Raw genomic sequence first — 12,951 nt, forward strand, 5'->3', positions numbered from 1 at the left:
GCAGGGCAGGCTGTAGGACACGGTCCCTTAGGCCCGTGCCTGGAAATGCTCCTTCCAGCCCCCGACTTCAGCTGTTCCTGCTGCCGCTCATTTTCTGTGCAGCCCTTTGCTGCTTTGCAGCTCGGTGACTCCCTCCTTTTCCCTCAGAAAAACCGCTGTGGACTCCCCGTGGCATTTGCTGCTGTTGTTTTTAAAAAGAATCCCACAACCTTAGTCTCTGCTCCCGAGAGTATAATTAGAGAAGGTGTTAAACAGTAATCACACGGGGTTGTGTGCAGGGCACCCTCATCCTTCCCTGGCCATTACTGCCACAGTCACCATTGCCTTTGTCACCTTCGGCTACAGCTTACTCAGGTGGAAGAGGTGCTGAAGTAGGAGGGACATCAAAACCCACTTCTGTGCACAGAGGAGTTCTCGGGCCCTCTTGGAGCGGTCATGTTTCCCGGTTGATAGAATTAAGGTTGTTCCAGACCAAGAAAAAGCCTATTTGGAAGATAGTATGAACGTACCAACCACTGTTCAGTTATCTCCAGGAGTTCTTCCAGCAGGACCCGAGAGTTTGATCTGTATTAACAACTGGGCGTGTCAAAGGGAGCTGGTCACCTTCTTGCCCCAGTGTGGTTCTGTAGTTCTTTCTGGCGCTGTAAGCAGTTGGAAATGTTGAAGGGAAAATGTGTGTTTCAGCATAGAAATACAGCTAACCTCTGTGTGAAACCTGTCGTGTGTAGAAAGGTCCGAGGATATTTTAACGTCTGCGCTTCCCGGGGCGGGGGTCAGTGCCTGGAAAAGAGAGTTGGCAGTTGATCAGGTGGTTGATAAGCAAAGCAATGGCCGTGCTGCTTGGGGAGCAAGTTTTCAAGCTTCAACAAATACTTGTGTCTTTCTCCAAGCTGATGGAGGGTGTGTTTCAAACGGCTTGGCACGGGCGCGATGGGAAGCAGCGGTGCTGGCACTGCGCTGCCTTATGCAATCTGACATACGCTGCAAACAGTAATTAAGTGTCTCACGGAGTGGTTTGGGTGGGAAGGGACCTTAGAGATCACCCGGTGCCACCCCCTGCCCCGGGCAGGGCCACCTCCCACCAGCCCAGGTTGCCCAAAGCCCCGTCCAACCTGGCCTTGAGCCCTTCCAGGGAGGGGGCAGCCACAGCTTCTCTGGGCAGCCTGTGCCAGGGCCTCACCCCCCTCACAGGGAAGAATTTCTGCCTCAGATCTGATCTAAATCTCCCTCTGTCAGTTTAAACCTGTTCCCCCTCGTCCTATCTATCCCTCCCCCCTTTCCCACAGCCCCTTTCAGCCCTGGGGGGCCGCTCAGTCTCCCCACAGCTGCCTTTTCTCCAGCTGAACCCCCCAACTCTCTCAGCCTGTCCCCCCCCAGCCCTGCAGGAGGGTCTCACAGAGCGGAGCAGAGGGGGAGAATCCCCCCCTCGCCCTGTGCCCACCCTGCTCTGGGTGCAGCCCAGCACACGGAGCCTTTCTGGGCTGCCAGCACATGTTGCTGGGTCATGTTGAGCTTCTTGTCAACCAACACCCCCAAGTCCTCCTCCGCGGGGCCGCTCTCAGTCCCTTCTGTGGCTGGTGTCTGTTGTGGCTTTCAGGATTCTGGCACACGAAGTGTGTGTGTGACATTTTTTCTTTACTAGGACTAGTCTAGCAGTTGTGAATCTGAACGAGCTATAATGCATACAAGCTGTTTAAAATGAATCAAAGCTTCGTTCTTCTCGCATGGAAAAGTCCCTGATGTGCTTTTCCCTCTTCGTTCTGTGACATCTTTTCACCTGACTTTGAAGACTAAAATTTCTTGTTTGTCCCAAGTCTTTCAAGCTGCTTGCAGGTGATGCTTCTGTGGGGGCTTTGGGTTTGGTTTGTTTTTAACAAGGCCAAGACGGCACCTTCAGAACTTGTTTTTGTGACAGGAGTGTTCAAGCAACTGTAATATTTCTCCTGCTAAATTACATATGTTTTGTGGGTATGAAAAGGGGAGGGAAGTCGAGGAGCTAGTGAATATTTTTTGATATGCCTGCATCCTCACATCCCATTTTTTTTGAACAAGGAATGCCAGCCCTGTTTGTAGGGCAGAGGGAAGCACGATGCTGGTGGTTGCTCCTTCCAGGCCTGTATCGGTGTCTGAAAATGTGTTTTTATATCCTCTTGACTAGGGAGACGGTGACTAAAAGTAGATTAGGTATCAGTTAATTAGCCGAGCAAGCTCCGTTCCCAGCAGGCTTTCTGGGTGAGCTGGGATGGCTGCCTGGAGAACACCTGTACCAGCACAGCGCCCCGGGCAGGGCGCGGGTACGCTCCGTTGGGCGCAATTAAGATCATCTCCGGGACCGAGTGTGCAGTAATCAATTCAGGGTGTGCGTTCTGGTTTATTTACTTAAGACATGAATACCACTTCAGCTCAAAATGAATGTTTGGATGATTTTTATATACAATACCAGATGAATCCCCAAAATACAAATTTTGCTTGTTTGCTCTGTGTCTTGCATAACATGGGCCTCACAGTAAAAGCACAAGTGCTTCTAAAATGTTGGGTTCTGTTCTGCCTTTTTCAGAGCATCAGAGCAAGAGAATTATGGCTGGTTCTGCGTGATAGCAGAAACCTCAGCTGTGTGGTCAAACGTCTGTAAACTCAGAAAACAAGGCAATGTATTTCACTTTGTACTTCGTGATCAGTCAGTCTGTTTTTTAAAAAAAAAAAGCAACAGTAACTAGATTGAAATAGTGTCAGAACTGTTTTAAATATAAGCTGGGTATAGTTCATATTTAAAATGGTTCTGACACTATTTAAATCTGAATTAAAACTTTGTTGTAGTCCAAATCTGAATAATAATAGAAAAATACTTTCCTGAGCTTTCTCAATTAAAACCTTAATTTCTAGTTTAGTTGTAAGACAGTAGGCTGCTGTGGGGAGGAGGATACCTTGATGTTAGCAGATCCTCATCACCCGGGCCCTGTGCCTGTCAGGGTTTAAGAGGCATTTGGACAATGCAATAATTTGTTTTAACTTTCGGTCAGCCCTGAAGCAGTCAGGCAGTGGGACTGGATGATCGTCGTAGGGGCCCTACAACTGAGATGACCTATCCTGTGATACTCCTCCTGAAAGCCTTAGAAAAATCAAGTTTCTGCTTTCTTTGCATATTAATCTGGCTCCCAAGATCTTTGTCAGCGCCTGCTAACCATGCCTGACACGCGGGTAGGTCCGGCTCGGCACCCATCCACGGTTTTGCTCGTCAGTGAGGGGCTGGGCAGCTCGAGGACCGTGGTGTGTGTTACCGCCCGTGTCCCGTGGCTCGTCCTTCCTCCGTGGGCTGTGCTCGGGCCCGTTGGAGATAGGCTGGCTTAGTGCTCCCCGGTCTGGTTAAACCACTGCTGCCGAGGTGAGTCTCCTCAGCGCTGGCTGGGCGCCTGCATGTTGGAAAGAGCCTTCCTCTGGGGTTTGGGATGAGTGCTGCCACGCGTGGCTGACGGCTCCCGCCGCAGTGCGGGGCTCTTGGGCACCCCAGAGCCCCGGGGCTGAGCCAGGCTCTGGCCGTGGTGGGCAGGGCGGGTCCAGAGAGCCCGAGAGCTCCGGCTGGTTTTATGTGTTACTGCCTCAGTTGTGCATCTGTGGAGGTCCCCAGAGCAGCCCTCAGTGGCTGCATGTGCGTTATTCCCTTGATTATTTTTTTTTTTAAACTGTAGGAATTAATAATTGTTTGCAAACCTGTTTGCTGCTGTATCTGTATACTTTACATCTTGATGTAATTAAAAGAATACATTAACAACTGTCTCACTTGCCGTGACGCCCAGGATTTTAGTAATTCATTGCTAGAACGGTATCTTTATTGCTGATCCTGTGTGGAAGTTAACAACAAATAGTCTGTCAAGTCCTTGCTCTCTTCCAATAGATTCTGGTCTTGCAGATCAAAAGTATGTCATTGGTGCCACGAGCTCTGGGGTGGATAAAACTAGGTCCTGCTCTGGTTGTCCTCTGGTTAGTCTTCCCCGCAGGGAGGGTTCCTGTGGCAGCATTCACACCCACCGATGGACGCTTACTGGTGCTCAGTGAGGGTTGAATTCGTAGAGGAACCCCTTCTTCAGCAGCAGCACCAGCCTAATTTTTTTCCTTCCCCTGGTCTCGGGTTTGGGGCAGCTTCGTGTCCGCAGGGTTTGACCCTCGCTGCGGCTGAAGTCGACCTCAGGCCCGAAGCTGTTGCGGGAGTCAGCGGGTGCGTGGGTGCCTGGTTGTCACCAGAGACAACTTTAACTGTGATCAGTTACATCCTTTTAACAGACACTCGGTACTTTTGTTCGTAAAGGATCATTTTGTCTCCCCTGTCAGCATAGCTGCAGCCTGCCTGAGAATCTTAAAACTAGCTGTAATAAATACATGCTGTGCTACTCTGTAATCGTGAATCAGTGATACAGGACCTCCTCCTCGGAACTCACTGGGAGGTGAACAGCTTTGGCTGGAAATGGCTCGTTACAGCTGTATCCTTGACACCAGAACGGCGATGGAGTGAGAAGGGTGACGCTGTGGGGACAGGCGGGCAGGGCTGGCTCGTGGGGACAGACTTTCTGATTTAATTGGCGGCATCCAGAGGGGTGTCAGAGAGGTGACTTGGTTTCACCGTTTGGAGGGACATCTGTCTCTGCTCGCTGGTATGGTTAGAACCAGGTTTCCATCACAAACCTGACTTTCTTTTTTTTTTAAGTCGTGCTTTGACTCTTGTCACAAAGTAGAGATAGCCTGTGCACAAAGAGTTAGCTCCAGAAGTGGACCCATTGTTTATTTTTCCCTGTAACGTTTTATGCTCCAAGTCCAAGGCAAAAGTAAACTACTGCTTTAAAGTTAAAGCAGTGGGAACAGCATCAACATCCAGCATGGGCATTAAAACCAGATTTAGCAACTCTTATGCCCATTGAAACAGTCCAACTCCTGCATTTGTTTCCTGTAAGCAAAACCAACTGGCACTAGAGCATGAGCCTCGTGCTTCTCTCCCCTCCAGCTTGCTTGGTAATTGTGTGTATGTTGTTCCTTTAAATAAGCCTGCCTCGACTAGTCAGCGTCTTTGAAAAGCTGGGCAGGCTGAGAAAATGGGGATTGCTGCTACAGTTCAATAACGGGCATGTTGTCAGGAATTATTTTTGTGTCCTTGGAAAGTTTTTCGTTTTGGTGATAGGCAGGCGTTGTTGATAAACCTGTGATTTAAAGGAAAAACGTTCTGCTCAGGTATGATGTTTGTTTTCAGAAGTCTTTTTAACAAAAAGTTACTTGATTCAAGCAGAGAAATAGAACTGTCTAGACTTATTGTGAGTGACCACTACAACAAGCTAGGAGGAATCTCCTCTTCCCTTGGTGAAGGAGGAGTTTGTATGTATCAAAAATATGGCTTAAAACTTTCAGGTTTTGTAAAGCATATCTGTGTGGTTTTATTCCAGGAGCTAGAATAACTTTTCTCTCTGTTCTCTAGGGATTTAAGTCATAATCATTTATTGTCATCCAACTGGAGCATTGATCTGTCTGTGCACACTCTACTAGAAGTGTAAGTTGGTTTTTGTGAGGATAAACCCTGAACATACCCCACCCGATTCGAACCAGCACGTTCCGTTACATGTCTAGATATCTGGTCTGACTTGTAGAAATACTCAGTGCCAGTTAATTTAAAATGGATGCTCTATGTTGGCAGCACGTTTTATGTATAAAACTGATGCTCTGTGAGCAGAAAATTTTCTCATAAAGGATGACCAGTGTTTTTAAAATGTGGTGCGTTTGTTTTGCCTATAGCTGGCTCTAACTTAGAGAAGTTAATAATATCCGTGAAAATGGTAAAAACTAGCATGCTTTGCCATTAAACTGTTTAAATTATTAGTATTTAAGCTATTAGGGAATCTTTTTTGTCAACTGCTAACAGACAGAATTGCTCAATGTGCTCTGTGATACAAGGGATTTCTGCTGGGTACAGAAGGGTTTTCTTTAAAGTGCCAGTAATCTTTTTGGGTTTTGCTTTTTTTTTTTTTTTAAGGAAAATGAATTACAATGAACTAAGTGAAATTCCGTATTTTGGAGAAACAACTTCTAATATAACTCTTCTCTCACTGTAAGTAAACAGCTTCTCTTGTCTTTTTCTTGTTTAACAAACGGGAGAATTATATTAGAGTTTTGCTATCAAGTTGTAGGAAAACGTAGCTGCTTTTGTCTTGAAATACTACTCATCCAAAGTGCTTTAGGGACTGTGTAAGCGCTCTTTAAAGAAATACAGATCAGTTAGACAATCAAGTCACCCCAAATTACCAATAAAATGCAGTCAGCCAAGGCAGGCAGCTTTGAAGGGGAGGGATTCAGTCTAGGAATGACAGTTCCCACAAGGAGCAGCCCAGCTACAGGCTCCAGAATTTGAATCTATTCATATGTCAAGGTGGCAAATAGCTGTTGGATTTTCAGTATTGCTTCAGGAATTAACCCTGAAGTGTGTGACACGTGTCTCATTTAAGAGCCTTGCTGATGAAGCTGACACACAGAATCCAGTAGCTGTTTCAGCCGGGCAACCTGAAGGGTGGGATGTTTTGATAATCATATTTGTTGCTGGTATTTTTCAGGGTACACAATACCATTCCAGAAATCAATGCTGAGCAGCTCCAAGTTTACCTATCGTTGGAAAATCTAGATCTGAGTTCTAATCTTATCTCAGAAATTAAAGCTTCTTCTTTTCCACGGATGCAGCTGAAGTACCTGTAAGTATGAGTGATTTGCTCTGTCTGGGATTCCTGGCTCTACAACTACAACGTTGAGTACCTCATCTACTCTTAAGTTGCTGCTGTCTTAAAGTGGGCAGCCTTGCATGGTTTGAACTGGTACCAGTGCTCAGCATGGCTACAGATGTGCTCGAGGTATTTTTCAAGCCAATCTGTTGCATTTTCTCCAGTAGTACGGAAGACAGCAGCTGCTGTTGTCGAAGTGCAGGCACTCCGGCCAGCAGGGACATGGAATGATTTCTGCCTGTTTTGAGTAGATCACTGCTGACATTGTCCTGCCCTTGTCTAACGAAGCAGGGACATGCAGCAGGAATCAGCTCCTAGCACCGATTCCTTTGGGAAAAACGATTTAGTTTGGTATGTTAGAGTTCAGATTTGTGCTGTAGCTTCACAAGGAACTTGAGTTCTAATAATAAGTGGTTGCTCTGAAGTGCCTGTGCAGTTATGTTGATAAAATTCCCCATGTTCTGAAGGGCCTCTTTTCCTCTTCCTTTCCTAGGAATCTGAGTAACAACAGAATAACTACTCTGGAAGCAGGCTGCCTTGATAACTTATCTAGCTCACTAATGGTGGTAAAGCTGAACAGAAATAGGATTAGTGTGATTCCACCAAAGATCTTCAAATTGCCTCACGTGCAGTTTCTGTAAGTAGCAGTCTTGAAAGCTTAAAAACGCGGTGTTTACAGCTGTGGCTTGCATCTCAGTATGTGTTCTTGCCTTTCACAAAGTGGTGCTTAGAAAGATGTCTTAATATTTGAATGTCATCTTTATAAAGGGAACTGAAAAGGAACCGGATTAAAATAGTGGAAAGCCTTACATTCCAGGGACTGGAATCCTTAAAATCCCTGAAAATGCAGCGCAATGGGATTAGCAGACTGATGGATGGGGCGTTCTTTGGCCTGGGTAATATCGAAGAATTGTGAGTATGCCTGGTCGTGGAGTTGCTGCTGGGGCCGCTGGCTGGGCGGGGGGTTGTGTCCTGGGTGGCTTCCCTTCCCCCGGGGCTGTGCTGAGGCACTGAGGAGCATCGCCGGGAGGGAGTTCACAGGTCTGTGCTTCCCATCGCTCTGATACCGCGTCTGGTTGTTTCAGAGGTGGAAAGGTGTTGGCTCCCTCCCCGGCTTCTTCCCGCTCACTGATCAAGAATGCTTTGGCTCCGTCGGTTGTCTTTTGCCGGTTTTCATTTGCACTCCCCTAACACGGGGCGGTTCTTTGCTGCGTGGCTGTTGGGCAGGAATGGCACAAGGCTGTGCCATCCGGTGTGGGTGAAAGATTTTTTTTTCAAAATAAGTAATCTTTGAGAACAGAGATGGCAGTTCTGCTGCTGCCACCGCACCACGGCAGCTGTTGTTACTCAGTTCTTCACACACTTTCGTTTGAAACCAAAAGGGCAGCAAAATGAGTATAATTGTGCAGTTGATGTTGCCTAGGGCTTAATGTTATTAGATCAGTTTGAGATCCACGAGGTGAAATTTCGTAAATATATGTTTCATTGATGATCTATTTGGCAAATGTTTTCCCTTCAAATTCCTTAGAGAACTGGAACATAATAACTTAACGGAAGTAAACAAGGGCTGGCTGTATGGTCTGCGGACGTTGCAACAACTCTACGTTAGCCAGAACGCCATTAACAGGATCAGCCCAGATGCATGGGAGTTCTGCCAGAGGCTTGCTGAGCTGTGAGTCCTGCTCTGCTTTTCGTTGGGGATTTTGTGACGTTGCAGTAACGGATTGGATAGCACGCATGCGGCGAGGCTGAGTTACCAGAGGAAGCGCCCGGTTTCCTTGTCAGGCCCATGGCAGTGCTGTGTATTTTACTTGGGAGTGTTCTGTTAGAGAAATTAATCAAAACGCAATCGTTAATCAAGTTTGATAGTAGCTTCATAACTAATCCCCCCCTACCTGCCTTTAAAGTGCCTGTTCAATGTTTCTAGAGACTTGTCGTACAACCAGCTGACTCGCCTCAAGGAGTCTGCCTTCGTGGGCCTTGGTCTGTTGGAGAAGCTAAACCTGGGTGACAATCGCATTAGTCACATTGCGGATGGGGTGTTCAGAGGCCTGGCAAATCTTCGAACCCTGTAAGTACAGAAAACTTTGGGCTCAAATCTCGGCCTAATGCGGGGCGGCTTTTGGAGATAAAGACAGGGAACATGGCAAGCCTGAGACGGGTGTTCTGGTGTTGTTGTGTACTGTCCTGCCTGCAGGTGTGGTGGGGCAGATAATCTTTTGGTCTGCCAAGATAACAGAACTCTGGCCCAGCTAAACCAAACCTACCACTTAATTTCAGTGGCGATAAGAAGCAGCGGCCCGGGGTGCCCGGCTGCGCGGCAAACGCTTCCCAGGAGGTGGGGGAGCAAGGCAGGTGTGTGGGGTGAAGGGTTGGCCTGGACCCCTCTTGTTCCAGAGGGTTTTGTTAGGGCCGGGACCTCCAAAACCAAGCGGTGTGAAGCCTTGTGGCTGCAGAGAGCTGGGTTTAGCCCACCCTGCCTGCGGGTAGGAGGGGGTGGGATTGCTGCTTCCCCTACCAGGCGCAGCTCCGCGCTGGCCAGGGCCTTCCGTAGCAGCTGCAGCTGTGTGGCATTTCTGACAAGAAAAGACTCAATCCTGGCTCTTAATAATAAAAAAAAAAAGTGTCCCAAGTAGATCTGAACAGTTGTAATCACCCTAAACAATGGCAGTTGAGAAAGGAGTGAAAGTTTATAACCCCTCTGTCAGTTCATTAAATAAATGCTTAAATAAGCAAACTCACCAGAGAGATTTATGTAAGCAGTCATATTCTGTTAACCTTAATGCAACCTTTTAATGAAATAATTAAAACTAATTTCTTAGATTTAGACTAGCATGAAAAAGAACAAGAGCAGATTAATTAGTAGGTTTTCCTGGGCTCCTCAGGGGCGTCAGCAGCGGAGAGGCCGGCGGTTTGGGTCGGGCTGGAATGTGAGGACGGAGGGCAGTGGTGACTAACGAGGCTCCGGGCATTTGTGCCCAGCCAAGCATGAGGAGCCAACTCCTCCGCTCACACAATGAGGGGCTTCTCTTCTGAGCTGCTCACTCATGTTGCTGAGCGCTCTGAGTAGTGGAGTGTAAAAATGCTTCAAACGAGGAGACACCGCGTTGCTGTCGGATTCGTTCCGTTGGTTGTGGTGGTGCTTGGGCTGGCGGAGATAGTTCCCTGTGTGTGCAGCTCCTGCCGCTGTTCTGCACTGTAGCTTTAATTAATAAGAATAAGCTGTAAAACTGTGCGTTAACTGCAAGGTAATAGGAGCGAGGTAGGATTAAAGGTGTAGCTAAGAATAACACTGACGTTTTGAAGTTTGACATCTTGCCACATTTTCCACTTCACACCGTGGCGAGTAGCTCAACACTGATACCCCTCCAGCATTCACAGTCTAAAACACCGAACCAACCTGGAGGTAATTCTAGAAACAAGTTGCAAATCACAGGAATTAGCAGCTTGGAAATAAATTTGACATATTGTTCGTCTAGCCGTTCTTCTCATCGGATCACATCCATGTTGAGTGTTTCGGCTTGAATAATTTTCATGCAGGAGAATACTTCACACGAGCAGGTATCAAGGCCATATTTGTAAAGACCTTGTGATGCACAAATTCTTTTCCTTTTGTCCTGAACTTTAAAGTGTATATAAGCTGTGGAAATGACTGCTGTCTGGTGTTAAGAACAAGACTTCCATATTTCAAAGTAAGAAAAATAAGAAAATAATGTGTTACCACTGGCAGTGTCCTGGAGTCTCCTCTGGGATGGTTTTCTACACAGTTTACAGTCTCACCCAAGGGAAAGTAGACCCTTCATTTTTCCACCGTTAGCACAAGGGAAGAAGTGCTGCTGTGGGGGGATGTGTGCAGTTGCCTGCATACGGAGGCAGCTTTCTGTGTCACTTGACTCGTTTGGAAGCTCCATCAAGCCGATGTGTATAATACCCGGTAAAAGGCAGTACAGGCTGCTTTTTAAACACAGCCCCGTCTGCAGGGACTTCTGTGCACGGTGGTGTCAAAACAGATGAGAACTGGCTTTGGAAACTCTTGGCTCAGTCCACACCATTCAGGCTAAAAATGCAGCTGACTTTGTTTCTCCTTGTCTCTAAAAGTGTTTAATCCTCTCCAAACCTATTGCTATACTGCTTTTGCTGTTTAGACCACGCTTGGACGTGAGGGGCCGAAGTGCTGTGCAGAAGTCAAACAGAAATCCCATTAGCTGGTAACGAGATTTGTGAGCAGAATATCAACTTCATTGGGAAAATCTACTCCTTTGTGCCTGGCAGCCTTACGCTGTAACCTGTGTGTAATCTCTTAATATGCTAATGCTGTTATAAGCCTGTTACTCGGGAAGATTAATGCTGCTGGTGTATTGGTTAATTCACTTACATGAACCAACTTGCTTCGGGAGCCTCTCCCAGCTCCTGGTAATGGTCCATCACATGACAAGCGCGAGTCAGGCCGGGTCTGTCCTTAAATACCACATCAAGAAGTTGTGCTGCAGAATTTGTTTGTGGTTCTGTCTGCGGCGCTGATCTTGAACGGTTCTGTTTTCCCTTGCCTCTCTGAAATGGGGTATTGGTCTTCTGACAAGCTTAGTTGTAGAAGAGATGTGAGCCTCCGGGTGAAGCGTGCCAGGACGCTGTAGCTGGCCGTGGCCACGGAGATGTTCCAAGGCTGCTTTGTGAGAAAGCTCTTCTCCCGCAGGGACCTGCGGAACAACGAGATCTCCTGGGCCATAGAAGATGCAAACGAAGCATTTGTGGGACTCGGCAGGCTGGACAGACTGTGCGTATCACCAGCCAGGGGTGACGGCTCTTCCCGGGCACGCAGAGTAGAGGCAGAGTGCGAGATGTCGAGTAGCTGCGAATCGCTGCCACGGGGCAGAAAGCCTTTCTCACGGGTGCATTCAGTGTGTTTCCACGGGCGTGCTGCACCCCCGTGACACGGGCTGGGGCTCCTGTTCGGGAGCGCGGGATCTGCGTGGCGCTGGATCACCTTGCAGCACCAGTTTGGAGAAATGAAGCACCAGAATTTGCATTTACGATTGGCTAGCCCAGTCCTGCTGGGTGATCATTGTCACTTCTTTTTTGCTGCTTTAGTTTGGGTAGGAGTTACTGCTTATAAAAAAACCCCAAACTAAACCACAAAGTATTTTTGAGCAAATCTGAAGCACCGCTGAATTCACAGCTTTTCCGTGCTTAGGCTGCGCGTTTTGATCCCGTGCCATGTGCTCCCTGGGGAGCTCCGTCCCGTGGAGCTACAGACACTGCTCACGACAAATGGCTCGGTGTGAGGGGGCAGCCTGGGAGCTGATGTGATTGTGGTGGATTGCTGTTGGGAAGTTACCGCTCCGCTCCCGAGTGCTGCTTACCACTGTTTGATTCTGCTGACTTAAATTGTATTCTGACACATCTCTAACTTAAGAACGGGAAAGAAACCCTGTTCTTGGGAAAACTAGTTGAGCCTTTAAGCTCAAAAAGTAGTATTTGATCTTTTAGCTCAGAATTAGAAACAACTTAGTTAAACATCGTAGGGAACTTATTTTGGGTCTTATTTGTGAACTCATTGACACTCAGACTGGTCTCTGGGTTTGGGGTCTTTGTCTTTCAGAATCTTGCAAGGAAACCAGATTAAATCAATTACCAAAAAAGCATTCTCTGGTCTTGAAGGACTTGAACATCTGTAAGTACTTTACTTTGTAGAACTCTAATTATTTGTCAACTTCAGTCTTGTGTCCTCTGTCCAGTTTTCAAGAATTTAACTGAAGGTAGCGTTCTCTGCGCTTGATTTACAGAGATTTAAGCAACAATGCAGTGATGTCTATCCAAGAAAATGCATTTGCCCAGGCTCACCTGAAGGAGCTGTAAGTTCATGACAATTATTCACAGATTCTTTACAAGTCCTGCCTTGTAGAGAATCCTTCAGCTGTTGCAGGATTGGCTGAAGGGTGTCTGCTTTCATCATGAAATATTTAAAGCAATGCTGGTAAATTATCGGCTCAAAGGTGGTAGCAGTACACTTAGATTTAAGGTTTGATAAAACCTGCACCTCTGTTTTCTTCGTTGCAATTGGTAGCAAATAATGTTTTCTTGCAATGCTTCAACCATTAAGTTTTTCATATCTTAGGATTTTGCAGCAAGCTCAGCACATTCTAGCATGTAGATAGCAAACAAAAGAAAATTCATCAGGAATCTCTCGGGGGGGGGGGGGGGGTTT

The 12,951-nt window shown here is 47.1% G+C and overlaps 1 protein-coding gene across 1 annotated transcript in view; it reads left to right on the top strand.

The window, feature by feature from the left end:
- Positions 1–3,651: 3,651 nt before the first annotated feature.
- Positions 3,652–12,951, top strand: part of LRIG2 (leucine rich repeats and immunoglobulin like domains 2) — a 17,437-nt gene continuing 8,137 nt past the window's right edge. Inside the window, exons 1-10 of the mRNA XM_026864213.1 lie at positions 3,652–5,530; positions 6,011–6,085; positions 6,585–6,719; positions 7,240–7,383; positions 7,515–7,658; positions 8,275–8,418; positions 8,674–8,817; positions 11,440–11,520; positions 12,346–12,417; positions 12,530–12,598. Of these exons, the coding sequence (XP_026720014.1) occupies positions 6,015–6,085; positions 6,585–6,719; positions 7,240–7,383; positions 7,515–7,658; positions 8,275–8,418; positions 8,674–8,817; positions 11,440–11,520; positions 12,346–12,417; positions 12,530–12,598 (1,004 nt within the window). The 5' untranslated portion in view covers positions 3,652–5,530; positions 6,011–6,014. The remainder of the gene's footprint in view (positions 5,531–6,010; positions 6,086–6,584; positions 6,720–7,239; positions 7,384–7,514; positions 7,659–8,274; positions 8,419–8,673; positions 8,818–11,439; positions 11,521–12,345; positions 12,418–12,529; positions 12,599–12,951) is intronic.

The sequence above is a fragment of the Athene cunicularia genome, assembly GCF_003259725.1.
Source record: "Athene cunicularia isolate RWA chromosome 26 unlocalized genomic scaffold, athCun1 chr26_part1, whole genome shotgun sequence".
In the NCBI taxonomy this organism is placed as follows: Eukaryota; Metazoa; Chordata; class Aves; order Strigiformes; family Strigidae; genus Athene; species Athene cunicularia.